The sequence below is a fragment of the Diorhabda sublineata genome, chromosome 2 (genome assembly GCF_026230105.1).
Source record: "Diorhabda sublineata isolate icDioSubl1.1 chromosome 2, icDioSubl1.1, whole genome shotgun sequence".
NCBI lineage: Eukaryota > Metazoa > Arthropoda > Insecta > Coleoptera > Chrysomelidae > Diorhabda > Diorhabda sublineata.
In genome coordinates, this window is record NC_079475.1 from 41,125,929 (window position 1) to 41,140,725 (window position 14,797).

The 14,797-nt window shown below is 30.3% G+C and overlaps 2 protein-coding genes across 3 annotated transcripts in view; both read right to left on the minus strand.

Annotated features, from left to right (window-relative positions):
- LOC130453213 (netrin receptor UNC5C) overlaps positions 1-14,797 on the minus strand; it is a 327,846-nt gene that overhangs the window by 296,140 nt on the left and 16,909 nt on the right. The window lies entirely within an intron of this gene.
- On the minus strand, positions 7,955-11,511 carry LOC130440675 (serine-rich adhesin for platelets-like). Its single transcript, XM_056773939.1, has 2 exons — positions 11,397-11,511; positions 7,955-10,311 (listed from the first exon to the last, which is right to left on the minus strand). Exons 1-2 carry the CDS (start codon positions 11,509-11,511, stop codon positions 7,955-7,957), a joined length of 2,472 nt encoding a protein of 823 aa, XP_056629917.1.

A 14,797-nucleotide genomic window follows, 5' to 3' on the forward strand; every position in this document is an offset into this window, starting at 1 on the left:
TTGTTATACATTCGTCTACGGAACGCAGACAACTCCGGGTCCAACTTGATAACTACCTGAACTCAGTGGCGTATTACCGAAAAAAGAAAACAAGTCCAAAGCTGCTCACTTTTGAAAGCTTTTAAAATAACTGCAAAAAGATCTACCGCAAGTTTACAGATACAGATTATGATGCGAATTTATCAAATTATTGATTTTTTAAACAATTACACTTAAATTCGACGTTTATAAATGGTTGGAAATTAATATATAATAATAAAATGTTGGCGTGTATCCCTATTGAAGTTCCGCCACTGGTTGGGTTGCTACCCTCGGCGTTCCCAACGTTCATCATGTCATCTGAAATAGGGAGAACCCCCGGGGGTTCGAAAACCAGCATTTTAGACACACTTACTTGAGCATTTTTTTTTTTTTCGAAGACAGTTTGAAAAATTACTATTTTGTTTCTTTTGATAAGACATTATTTTCGTTTCATATTTGGCAGGTAAAAATTTCTGGTTTCTAAAACAATGTCTTCTCTGTTTAGCTACCTGGTTCTAACGAATTTCATTTATAAATTTTGTTTCTTTTTGACAATTTAAATTTTGTATACAAGGAATCAAATTAATTCAAAATCTAACGTTAATTCTTAATTAAAATCTATAATTTACAAGACGCGATACAGTAGTATATATAGGGTGTTCAATTAATAAAAATAACGTACCAAAAAATAGATAAAAAAGGAAATTATATAATAAAAATAAAAAATAGAATACAGAACGATATATTTTGTACTCAATTATGTTTTAGTTGGACTTGATAAATTTGACACTTTAGTGAGAATATGTCGGCAGTATTTGTCATAAAATATGTACTTTTAGAAGGACTATTAACACTTGTAAGTTGTAAAAAATATCGAAAAATCTCATAAAATATTAAATTCTGTGTTTGGAGAAGGTTTACAAGTTGTACGGTTCATTTAAACTTTAAAATTTACCAAAAGTAAACGAAATGTGATTCGCCATTTTTGATTTGTGAAAAACAGACCTCAAAATGGCGTCTTTCTACAGTATAAGAGTTTTATATGAATTTTTACGATATTTGGCAAAAATTCTCGACAACAAACTAGAAAGAAGGGTCGGTATATTTTAGCCTCGTAGATATTCTATTACGAAACCATTTAATGACTGTGCACAAACCGAAAAATGGTTGTTCCCTATTATTAAAATAATTATCAACCCACGGGTTCTTCTTTTTTTCGAGAAGTGAAGATCGAAGAACCTGTTTTTTTTTAGAAGTAGAATTCTATTCTAAGAGATAGTTTATAGGCGTCAATTGAAACGGCTGATTGTTGGGCTTGATTATTTTTAATGAGATAATTTTACGACAACTAGGATAATAAATTTTCAAAATTAGAAGGTTTCAGTTGAATAATATTTAAAAAATTCCCAAATAAATAATTATCTAACTGTTTTTTGGGTAAAAGGAAGCGAAAAATTATTTTTTTGTTAATTCTGAAACTTAAAAACGACGTATTTATATGAAAATTATTATAGTCCATTCGTTTTACGTGCCGAACAGATTAAAAGACAGAAAGCAATAGCAATAAGTGTAACTCACTCAAATATAAACCAAAACTTTTAAATAAACGCGCGAAAAAAATAGTTTCGTAAAACTGAATGCACTGGATGTTGGACAGATCGGTTACGAAGCGTTTTGAGACAAAAATCCAGAAGAATTTTACGTAAAAGAAATCCAAAAACGGTTTCAGTTGAATTTTATTTAATAAATTCCTAAATAAATAATTATCTAACTGTTTTTTGGGTAAAAGGAAGCGAAAAATTATTTTTTTTTGATTCTGAAACTTAAAAACGACGTATTCATATGAAAATTGTTATAGTCCATTCGTTTTACGTGCCTAACAGATTACCAGACTGAAAGCAATAGCAATAAGTGTAACTCACTCAAATATAAACCAAAACTTTTAAATAAACGCGCGAAAAAAATAGTTTCGTAAAACTGAATGCACTGGATGTTGGACAGATCGGTTACGAAGCGTTTTGAGACAAAAATCCAGAAGAATTTTACGTAAAAGAAATCCAAAAACGGTTTCAGTTGAATTTTATTTAATAAATTCCTAAATAAATAATTATCTAACTGTTTTTTGGGTAAAAGGAAGCGAAAAATTATTTTTTTGTTGATTCTGAAACTTAAAAACGACGTATTTATATGAAAAATATTATAGTCCATTCGTTTTACGTGCCTAACAGATTGAAAGACTGAAAGCAATAGCAATAAGTGTAACTCACTCAAATATAAACCAAAACTTTTAAATAAACGCGCGAAAAAAATAGTTTCGTAAAACTGAATGCACTGGATGTTGGACAGATCGGTTACGAAGCGTTTTGAGACAAAAATCCAGAAGAATTTTACGTAAAAGAAATCCAAAAAAGGTTTCAGTTGAATTTTATTTAAAAAATTCCTAAATAAAATTATTTTTTTTTATTTTTTTGATTCTGAAACTTAAAAACGACGTATTCATATGAAAATTGTTATAGTCCATTCGTTTTACGTGCCGAACAGATTATCAGACTGAAAGCAATAGCAATAAGCGTGACCCACTCAAATATAAACTAGAATTTTTAAATAAACGCGGGAAAAAAATAGTTTCGTAAAAATGCAAGCACTGGATGTTGGACAGATCGATTACGAAGCGTTTTGAGACAAAAATCCAGAAGAATTTTACGTAAAAGAAATCCAAAAACGGTTTCAGTTGAATTTTATTTAATAAATTCCTAAATAAATAATTATCTAACTGTTTTTTGGGTAAAAGGAAGCGAAAAATTATTTTTTTGTTGATTCTGAAACTTAAAAACGACGTATTTATATGAAAAATATTATAGTCCATTCGTTTTACGTGCCTAACAGATTACCAGACTGAAAGCAATAGCAATAAGTGTAACTCACTCAAATATAAACCAAAACTTTTAAATAAACGCGCGAAAAAAATAGTTTCGTAAAACTGAATGCACTGGATGTTGGACAGATCGGTTACGAAGCGTTTTGAGACAAAAATCCAGAAGAATTTTACGTAAAAGAAATCCAAAAAAGGTTTCAGTTGAATTTTATTTAAAAAATTCCTAAATAAAATTATTTTTTTTTATTTTTTTGATTCTGAAACTTAAAAACGACGTATTCATATGAAAATTGTTATAGTCCATTCGTTTTACGTGCCGAACAGATTATCAGACTGAAAGCAATAGCAATAAGCGTGACCCACTCAAATATAAACTAGAATTTTTAAATAAACGCGGGAAAAAAATAGTTTCGTAAAAATGCAAGCACTGGATGTTGGACAGATCGATTACGAAGCGTTTTGAGACAAAAATCCAGAAGAATTTTACGTAAAAGAAATCCAAAAACGGTTTCAGTTGAATTTTATTTAATAAATTCCTAAATAAATAATTATCTAACTGTTTTTTGGGTAAAAGGAAGCGAAAAATTATTTTTTTGTTGATTCTGAAACTTAAAAACGACGTATTTATATGAAAAATATTATAGTCCATTCGTTTTACGTGCCTAACAGATTACCAGACTGAAAGCAATAGCAATAAGTGTAACTCACTCAAATATAAACCAAAACTTTTAAATAAACGCGCGAAAAAAATAGTTTCGTAAAACTGAATGCACTGGATGCTGGACAGATCGGTTACGAAGCGTTTTGAGACAAAAATCCAGAAGAATTTTACGTAAAAGAAATCCAAAAAAGGTTTCAGTTGAATTTTATTTAAAAAATTCCTAAATAAAATTATTTTTTTTTATTTTTTTGATTCTGAAACTTAAAAACGACGTATTCATATGAAAATTGTTATAGTCCATTCGTTTTACGTGCCGAACAGATTATCAGACTGAAAGCAATAGCAATAAGCGTGACCCACTCAAATATAAACTAGAATTTTTAAATAAACGCGGGAAAAAAATAGTTTCGTAAAAATGCAAGCACTGGATGTTGGACAGATCGATTACGAAGCGTTTTGAGACAAAAATCCAGAAGAATTTTACGTAAAAGAAATCCAAAAACGGTTTCAGTTGAATTTTATTTAATAAATTCCTAAATAAATAATTATCTAACTGTTTTTTGGGTAAAAGGAAGCGAAAAATTATTTTTTTGTTGATTCTGAAACTTAAAAACGACGTATTTATATGAAAAATATTATAGTCCATTCGTTTTACGTGCCGAACAGATTATCAGACTGAAAGCAATAGCAATAAGCGTGACCCACTCAAATATAAACTAGAATTTTTAAATAAACGCGCTGTTCCTATTTGAACCGTCAACGTATAATTGAATAATAACGGATTAGAAGATTAGGTTAATTAATAAACTCAGTCATAAAATGTTTGAGCTATTGAGAACGTTAACACACCTACTATTAGAGCTACTCGCAGATCATCTTTTCTTCTTTGGATTCGAGTGAACTACTTCACAGGTTTTTGCAACTAGGTTTCGAGTAAATGGGTTACGATGTAGTCTTAAATATTTAATTACGAATCCTACCACTAGTTTACAGAATAAGATAAAGTTTACTAATGGATTGAGTTATTATCCATTCAGCTAACCAAACATTAACCATAATATTTTATAAGACAATTCACATCATTATATGAAAATTAACTTTGTCTTCACGGGTTTTGTATTCAAGACGGATGTAGTATAGTCATCAAAATATTGAATAACGTTGAGTATTTATTGAATACCAACTGTGAATATGCAAAATACCTGAAACCTCGACACATCTTCCAACTTATGATAAGTTTTCTCAACTTAATATCCATCAAGAAAACTTTTGTTTCTTAAGAAAGTTTGCTTTAATTCATCTTCTTGTCATTCTTGTGTGAGAAAACAAAAGTAGATATTGTATTAGAATCTACATCAATAGCAATATTTCCTTTATGATCATTTTCTGGAAACCACGAAACATAAATAATGACAGATGTTGTTAATTACGAAAAAAAAAACGGCCCATTGTCGACTGATTTCAATCGGAAAACCTCCCAATCCCCCACTTTACATTGGCGTAACATTTTAGGTATCAATCTTTATATAAAATAAAAATATCACACTTTTCATTAAAACTTTAATGTATTTTTAACCAATATTTATAAATTTATGATATAATAAATTGATTATTTTCATTTTTGCTAGGAAATATAGTTTTAAATGAAATTTGGCGCAGTCAATGGGATAATTATTATCCCAACAAAAAACAAATTCCCTCTACTCGTATATACAATTGAAAAAAATGGACTTTCTTTAAGCACGTTTATGTGTTGATCCCTTTCAAGGATGTATATGTCCTTGTCATGACTCCCTAAGACGCGAAACAATAGCCCGATCTTAATTTATCACTCCGCGGGATCGGTTCCTTGCTTACAATCGAAGTCACCTAAGATTGAACTCAGATACTTGTCATCGGTCTTCTTCTTCCTCCTCCTCCTCCTCCTCCTAACTTCCCTTCCCCAATTCTCCTTGTCTATTCTATTTGAAAGAAAAGCTGCTGCCGCAAAGCGCGTCTCGGTGATTTCGGGAGCTTTTCACGGGAATATTTCAGGTACTTAGATACTGAATGATTCATGAAACGACAGGACTTTTATGTCCTCGAGAATCAATAGTTACTTTTATGGTCCAGAGAAGTTACATTTAGTAGAAAATAATGTTGAATTATGAATGATATCTCGTTCATAACAAGTATGATAATTATTTATACTGAATGGTCACTAAAACAGTTTGAATTCAGGCGAAGAAAGTATTATACTTTAATTAACCTTGTACTTGAAATTGTTCACTATCTTTAATCATTCTGGTAGATGACCTTGACATCAAATGACAGAAGCAAAGGCTTGGGGAAAATGTCAATTTCCTCGGAATCCTTATGACAAAACATGGGAGTTTTCCAGACTAAAGGAAACCTTTGTAAAGGGAAACAAACAGCCGAAGATTGGTTACTTCCAAAGGATTGGTCAATGGAATAAAAACAAGCCTTGGATACAAACTAAAGCATATTCCAAGAGTGTTATAAATGCAGTTAATTTTCCTATCAAAACATTTAGAAAAGCTCTTTGAGGCTTGAAACTATAGTAGAAAGAAATATCTTTTCATTCAAGACCAAATCTAACAAACTAATCTAAGTAAACATAGTTAAACATTTGAATGCTTAGTTCAGTTGAAAGGAGTAAAAGTGAAAGGACTAAAAGGGAAATATAACAAAATGTTCTGGTCTAAGATCAACCAAAATTCCACCCGTTCAAAAAGTGGTATTTTGGAAGATCCACGCTATATTCGAATTACCAAAAAGTACGAAGAAGACAACCTAAGCAGAAGTTATAGAGCATGAAACCTTCTGATCTGGTGTGAATACTAACTGAAAGTTTATTCACAATAATAAATGGTTGGTTGTGGTGTAGAAAAGAAAATAACTAGTTACAACAATGCCAACAATTATCCATGTTAATTTCATTCAAATTACAGTTTTTATACTAAATTGATTTGATGTGTATTTATTTCGATAACCTCATCATCATCATCGTCATCAAGCATTTCAATCCTTTGGATTATGGCAATCGCTTATGGCGCTTTAAAATCCTTTTTTGAAGTTTTCTATTTTTGTTTTCTTCATAGTTTATCGTTTGAATTGGCTGCGTTTGTTATTATTTTCCATTCCTGTCGATTTCGGTATTTGGCCCCCCAGTTCTCTATATTAATTGCTTCTCTATTTTATTTCTCAAAGTCTTTCTAGGCCTGCCTCTTCGCCTCTTATACTGTGTACTGTGTTTCAATGAAGATTATTATGATTAGAAAACCGTAAGTAATTCATATTTCGAGAATTCGCGTATCCAAATTGCTAATTCCAATCTGCTGATGTGGATCGTGCTATGCGCAGTTCTGGTGACAGTATTTGCTGTTAATCAAGTCTCGGAAACGATTCACAAACATCTAAGTCTGTTGGAACACAAAACACAAAACGTAAAACGTTAACTACCCGGTTGGATCAAGTAATTTCAATTGCGCAGAATCGTCACCATCCCAGAACGGTTTTTGATGGATTAGAACAAACCTATTGATACTAGAGGTACTTTGATGTTTAAATATATGACTAGGTAACGATAAATTCGACGCATCTAGTACGGAAACAGATAATTAATGCTTAGATAAACTTTTCTCGACGTTTATTAAGACCTCCGCGTGTTTTCTCATTAGTTTTTTTTTCTTTTGGTATCTATCTTTCGCATCTCGGAATCTTATGAAAAATAAAAAATATTGCCGTCGTCCCACACGCGTCGTAAACTTCTGTTTATACAAAAAAGGTGTCTACCACAGACGTTTCCGATTTTTTATACATCTACCAAATTAAATCTTGAATCAGAAACCGACGGATCCAAAGAGCATTTGGTGGTTTTTTTTTCTTTCAATGACGAACCTCAACAATCGGTTTAACATGGTCGTAAGTTGGTTTTGTCGAAAGATCCTGTATAAAATTGACATTACTTCAGAACAAAGTTTGACTCGATTTAAGTGCAATCCGAGGGTGTTTCAAGGGGGTTAACGATACAAGAATCCACTGATACTAAGTAATAACCGAAACAGTGGATTGTATCCTTCAAATAAGACGAAGACTTTCCTCCCGATCGAGAAGGTAATGGCCTCAGGTTAACAAACGATTTCGTGGAAAATGATATTATAAAAATTGCAGTTTGGAATATAAAATGGACAGAAAACAAATTGTTAATTGTCTAACGTCAAGCAGAAATTGTAGTGAATTAAGTAGGAAGATTTAGTAAAACATTGAAAAAAATATTAACAAAGTTGTAAATCAACTTATTTCATATGTTAATAAGATGAAATATAATTTTGTTTCGGTAGAAGTTTCTTTGATATATTATGACAATATTTAGCTGTTAATCAATACTTTTCCAATCATATTCTTTGAAATCCTTTCACTAAAACGGCTGTAGAATTTGAAAAACTCACTTTCCTCCAGCCTTCTGAGTTTCTGAAGCCACGTAATGCAGCTACAGATGAAAAATCTTCTGATAATAAAGATGTAGGATATTCTGTATATGATGATGTAGAATCTGTAGATGAACATGTAGAATCTTCTGTAGATGATGAAGATGTAGAATATTCTGTAGACGAAGATGTAGAATCTGTAGATTCTTCTGTAGATGATGAAGATGAAGAATATTCTGTAGATGAAGATGTAGAATCTGTAGAAGATGTAGAATCTTCTGTAGATGATGAAGATGTAGAATATTCTGTAGACGAAGATGTAGAATCTGTATAATCTTCTGTAGATGATGAAGATGAAGAATATTCTGTAGACGAAGATGTAGAATCTGTAGATGAACATGTAGAATCTTCTGTAGATGATGAAGAAGTAGAATATTCTGTAGACGAAGATGTAGAATCTGTAGAATGTTCTGTAGATGATGAAGATGAAGAACATTCTGTAGATGAAGATGTAGAATCTGTAGATGAACATGTAGAATCTTCTGTAGATGATGAAGAAGTAGAATATTCTGTAGACGAAGATGTAGAATCTGTATAATCTTCTGTAGATGATGAAGATGAAGAATATTCTGTAGACGAAGATGTAGAATCTGTAGATGAACATGTAGAATCTTCTGTAGATGATGAAGAAGTAGAATATTCTGTAGACGAAGATGTAGAATCTGTAGAATGTTCTGTAGATGATGAAGATGAAGAACATTCTGTAGATGAAGATGTAGAATCTGTAGATGAACATGTAGAATCTTCTGTAGATGATGAAGATGTAGAATATTCTGTAGACGAAGATGTAGAATCTGTAGATTCTTCTGTAGATGATGAAGATGAAGAATATTCTGTAGATGAAGATGTAGAATCTGTAGAAGATGTAGAATCTTCTGTAGATGATGAAGATGTAGAATATTCTGTAGACGAAGATGTAGAATCTGTATAATCTTCTGTAGATGATGAAGATGAAGAATATTCTGTAGACGAAGATGTAGAATCTGTAGATGAACATGTAGAATCTTCTGTAGATGATGAAGAAGTAGAATATTCTGTAGACGAAGATGTAGAATCTGTAGAATGTTCTGTAGATGATGAAGATGAAGAACATTCTGTAGATGAAGATGTAGAATCTGTAGATGAACATGTAGAATCTTCTGTAGATGATGAAGAAGTAGAATATTCTGTAGACGAAGATGTAGAATCTGTATAATCTTCTGTAGATGATGAAGATGAAGAATATTCTGTAGACGAAGATGTAGAATCTGTAGATGAACATGTAGAATCTTCTGTAGATGATGAAGAAGTAGAATATTCTGTAGACGAAGATGTAGAATCTGTAGAATGTTCTGTAGATGATGAAGATGAAGAACATTCTGTAGATGAAGATGTAGAATCTGTAGATGAACATGTAGAATCTTCTGTAGATGATGAAGAAGTAGAATATTCTGTAGACGAAGATGTAGAATCTGTAGAATGTTCTGTAGATGATGAAGATGAAGAACATTCTGTAGATGAAGATGTAGAATCTGTAGATGAACATGTAGAATCTTCTGTAGATGATGAAGAAGTAGAATATTCTGTAGACGAAGATGTAGAATCTGTAGAATGTTCTGTAGATGATGAAGATGAAGAACATTCTGTAGATGAAGATGTAGAATCTGTAGATGAAGATGTAGAATCTTCTGTAGATGATGAAGAAGTAGAATATTCTGTAGACGAAGATGTAGAATCTGTAGAATGTTCTGTAGATGATGAAGATGAAGAATATTCTGTAGACGAAGATGTAGTATCTGTAGAATGTTCTGTAGATGATAAAGATGAAGAATATTCTGTAGATGAAGATGTAGAATCTGTAGATGAACATGTAGAATCTTCTGTAGATGATGAAGAAGTAGAATATTCTGTAGACGAAGATGTAGAATCTGTAGAATGTTCTGTAGATGATGAAGATGAAGAATATTCTGTAGATGAAGATGTAGAATCTGTAGATGAAGATGTAGAATCTTCTGTAGATGATGAAGAAGTAGAATATTCTGTAGACGAAGATGTAGAATCTGTAGAATCTTCTGTAGATGATGAAGATGAAGAATATTCTGTAGATGAAGATGTAGAATCTGTAGATGAAGATGTAGAATCTGTAGATGAAGATGTAGAATCTTCTGTAGATGATGAAGAAGTAGAATATTCTGTAGACGAAGATGTAGAATCTGTAGAATCTTCTGTAGATGATGAAGATGAAGAATATTCTGTAGACGAAGATGTAGAATCTGTAGAATCTTCTGTAGATGATTAAGATGTAGAATATTTTGTAGATGAAGATGTATAATCCTCCTTGGTGCAGAATATTCTAATTATGAAAAGTTTTCTTTGGCAAGTACCATCTGATTTTCTGTTAAATTTATGTTTAAGGACGACGATGAAGATGAAGAAGTAGGATTTTTCTATGGCAATTAGGAACTCTTTGTCAATTAACCTCATACTGTAGCTACAGATAACATTCTGTGGATGGATGAAAAAGTGAAAACATCCGCATAACAATCACCTCCTTTTGTTTTATAGTTTCGTTTGTGTTTTATGGTTATGCCACTGTTTAAATTTAAAAAAAAAAATAAGATGAAATATCCCCTTCGGGTTCGGCTTTAAATTATTATATTAAACCACAATGATTGAGTAATTTAAACGGAGTGGATGAAATAAATGAGAAATAAATTGGTTTTGGTCGTAATCTGGTAATGTATCGTTTCTGTTTACGTGTACATGAAAAAAGAAAAACAAATAAAAGCGGGACCTCGAGGTAATATGAATATATCATCTTTAATGTTATTCGTAACTTTTTCTTATTTGAAATTATTGGAAAGGTTGCTGCGATGTTTTTTTTCCCGTTTGAAATTTATGTAGAATCGAAGCCACTAGATGGAAACAGTCCATTGAAGTTAAATCGTTACAAAAAACTTGTCCGTACTTTCTAATTTATTGTATATCGATACAAAGTAAGAATAGATCAGAAATAGCTTTCTCATTATATGATTTTTTTTTAATTCAAGTATTAATATATACGAGGTGTGACTGTAAAGTAACTAGACTAGTGGTGCAGCCGTCAGCTGTTTATCCTGAAGCCTACTCGAATACGATGTCCATCGTTTCTGTAGAGTACCAAAAATGTGTGTAAACTTGTGACTAAAATCTTCACATTTGAACAGCAATAATATTTGTATTGACACTTTGAGGAAGCGATTTAAACTGACACAAACACACAAAAGGTAAAAACGTGCGACGTGTCAAATTTTCTTTTTATAATGTTATTCCTATTTCATTATACCTCGTTTTGGTATTATTATTTTTCTTATAAATCACGTTTTTGTACTTTGTAATAATGTTTTGGTCATAAACTTTGAATTAATTACGTTGATAAATCTTCCAGCTGCTTCAAACTTCTCGTTTATTTCTTCAGCTAGTACTTCATCTTGTGTTAATGCCATACCAAGATATTTCAAACTTTTATCCTACCTATTGATTAAATAAATAAATATAATATTGAAATAAAATATTTTATTTTGAAAAGTTTCGTTATTTAATAACCACACCTCGTATACGTTGAAAGTTCATACGTGTTTATATGGTTACGGTGATTTGGCTTTGATTGATTTGAAACTTAATTAATTTAAAACAAAATATAATTGACAGATTTTGTTATGACAATAAATTCTAATTAAACTCGATGACCACAGAACGTTTTAGAATATATATAAATTAATCAATTTCAATGTTTTATTGATGCTTATCATTAGCGTGGATTATAATACAATAAAAATAAAAGTTGAAAGTTTATTTCAGGATATATTCAAATGGAAAAATATTCAAATCGTATGAATGAACGTGGTATTTCCATATACCTGTGTAATGGAAGACCCAGTATATATTTTCTGGTTTTTTCAAATCGCCTTGTATCAATTCTTGACAGATTTGCTGAATGCTACGCAATGAAACGTTGCTTATGTCTTAGCCTGTCATTTTAGTATCCCAACGATGTTTTTTTTTAAAAATCTCTTCATGGCAAAATTGAGCCTACCATGGAAACATCTTTCTAGATCACCATAATATCCTCAACGAAATAATTGGATAATTACTTAAAAGGCGGTGCCAGAAAAAACACAAACGCCAGATAAATTTTCATACCTGCAGGTATAAATCAATATAATGTTTTAAGGATTCTTAGAAAGCTTTTGAATGAGTCGCAGAAAATTTTTTAAAATGTGTTTTAACAATTTCTACACTCATTTCATCAAGTAACTTTTGATTTTTGAGTCCCGTTGGAATATTTTGTACATTATTCGACAAAATAAGCAAATAAACAAATAAAATATACAGGGTGCCTTAAAAAAAGGTGTTATAGGTGGAAAATTGAAATTGTTAAAATGTTTTAACAATTTCTACACTCATTTCATCAAGTATTTTTTCGATTTTTGAGTCCCGTTGGAATATTTTGTACATTATTCAATGAAATAAGCAAATAAACAAATAAAATATACAGGGTGTCTTAAAAAAAGGTGTTATAGGTGGAAAATTGGAATTTTTAAAATGTTTTATCAATTTCTACACACATTTCATCAAGTAACTTTTGATTTTTGAGTCCCGTTGGAATAACTTGTACATTATTCGATGAAATAAACAGATAAACAAATAAAATATACAGGGTGTCTTAAAAAAAGGTGTTATAGGTGGAAAATTGGAATTTTTAAAATGTTTTAACAATTTCTACACTAATTTCATCAAATAACTCTTGAATTATGAGTCCCGTTGGAATAACTTGTACATTATTCGATGAAATAAACAGATAAACAAATAAAATATAGAGGGTGTCTTAAAAAAAGTGTTATAGGTGGAAAATTGGAATTTTTAAAATGTTTTATCAATTTCTACACACATTTCATCAAGTAACTTTTGATTTTTGAGTCCCGTTGGAATAACTTGTACATTATTCGATGAAATAAACAGATAAACAAATAAAATATACAGGGTGTCTTAAAAAAAGGTGTTATAGGTGGAAAATTGGAATTTTTAAAATGTTTTAACAATTTCTACACTAATTTCATCAAATAACTCTTGAATTATGAGTCCCGTTGGAATAACTTGTACATTATTCGATGAAATAAACAGATAAACAAATAAAATATAGAGGGTGTCTTAAAAAAAGTGTTATAGGTGGAAAATTGGAATTTTTAAAATGTTTTATCAATTTCTACACACATTTCATCAAGTAACTTTTGATTTTTGAGTCCCGTTGGAATAACTTGTACATTATTCGATGAAATAAACAGATAAACAAATAAAATATACAGGGTGTCTTAAAAAAAGGTGTTATAGGTGGAAAATTGGAATTTTTAAAATGTTTTAACAATTTCTACACTAATTTCATCAAATAACTCTTGAATTATGAGTCCCGTTGGAATAACTTGTACATTATTCGATGAAATAAACAGATAAACAAATAAAATATAGAGGGTGTCTTAAAAAAAGGTGTTATAGGTGGAAAATTGGAATTTTTAAAATGTTTTATCAATTTCTACACACATTTCATCAAGTAACTTTTGATTTTTGAGTCCCGTTGGAATAACTTGTACATTATTCGATGAAATAAACAGATAAACAAATAAAATATACAGGGTGTCTTAAAAAAAGGTGTTATAGGTGGAAAATTGGAATTTTTAAAATGTTTTAACAATTTCTACACTAATTTCATCAAATAACTCTTGAATTATGAGTCCCGTTGGAATAACTTGTACATTATTCGATGAAATAAACAGATAAACAAATAAAATATAGAGGGTGTCTTAAAAAAAGGTGTTATAGGTGGAAAATTGGAATTTTTAAAATGTTTTAACAACTTCTACACACATTTCATCAAGTAACTTTTGATTTTTGAGTCCCGTTGGAATAAATTGTACATTATTCGATAAAATAAGCAAATAAACAAATAAAATATACAGGGTGCCTTAAAAAAAGGTGTTATAGGTGGAAAATTGAAATTGTTAAAATGTTTTAACAATTTCTACACTCATTTCATCAAGTATTTTTTCGATTTTTGAGTCCCGTTGGAATATTTTGTACATTATTCAATGAAATAAGCAAATAAACAAATAAAATATACAGGGTGCCTTAAAAAAAGGTGTTATAGGTGGAAAATTGAAATTGTTAAAATGTTTTAACAATTTCTACACTCATTTCATCAAGTATTTTTTCGATTTTTGAGTCCCGTTGGAATATTTTGTACATTATTCAATGAAATAAGCAAATAAACAAATAAAATATACAGGGTGTCTTAAAAAAAGGTGTTATAGGTGGAAAATTGAAATTGTTAAAATGTTTTAACAATTTCTACACTCATTTCATCAAGTATTTTTTCGATTTTTGAGTCCCGTTGGAATATTTTGTACATTATTCAATGAAATAAGCAAATAAACAAATAAAATATACAGGGTGTCTTAAAAAAAGGTGTTATAGGTGGAAAATTGGAATTTTTAAAATGTTTTAACAACTTCTACACACATTTCATCAAGTAACTTTTGATTTTTGAGTCCCGTTGGAATAAATTGTACATTATTCGATAAAATAAGCAAATAAACAAATAAAATATACAGGGTGCCTTAAAAAAAGGTGTTATAGGTGGAAAATTGAAATTGTTAAAATGTTTTAACAATTTCTACACTCATTTCATCAAGTATTTTTTCGATTTTTGAGTCCCGTTGGAATATTTTGTACATTATT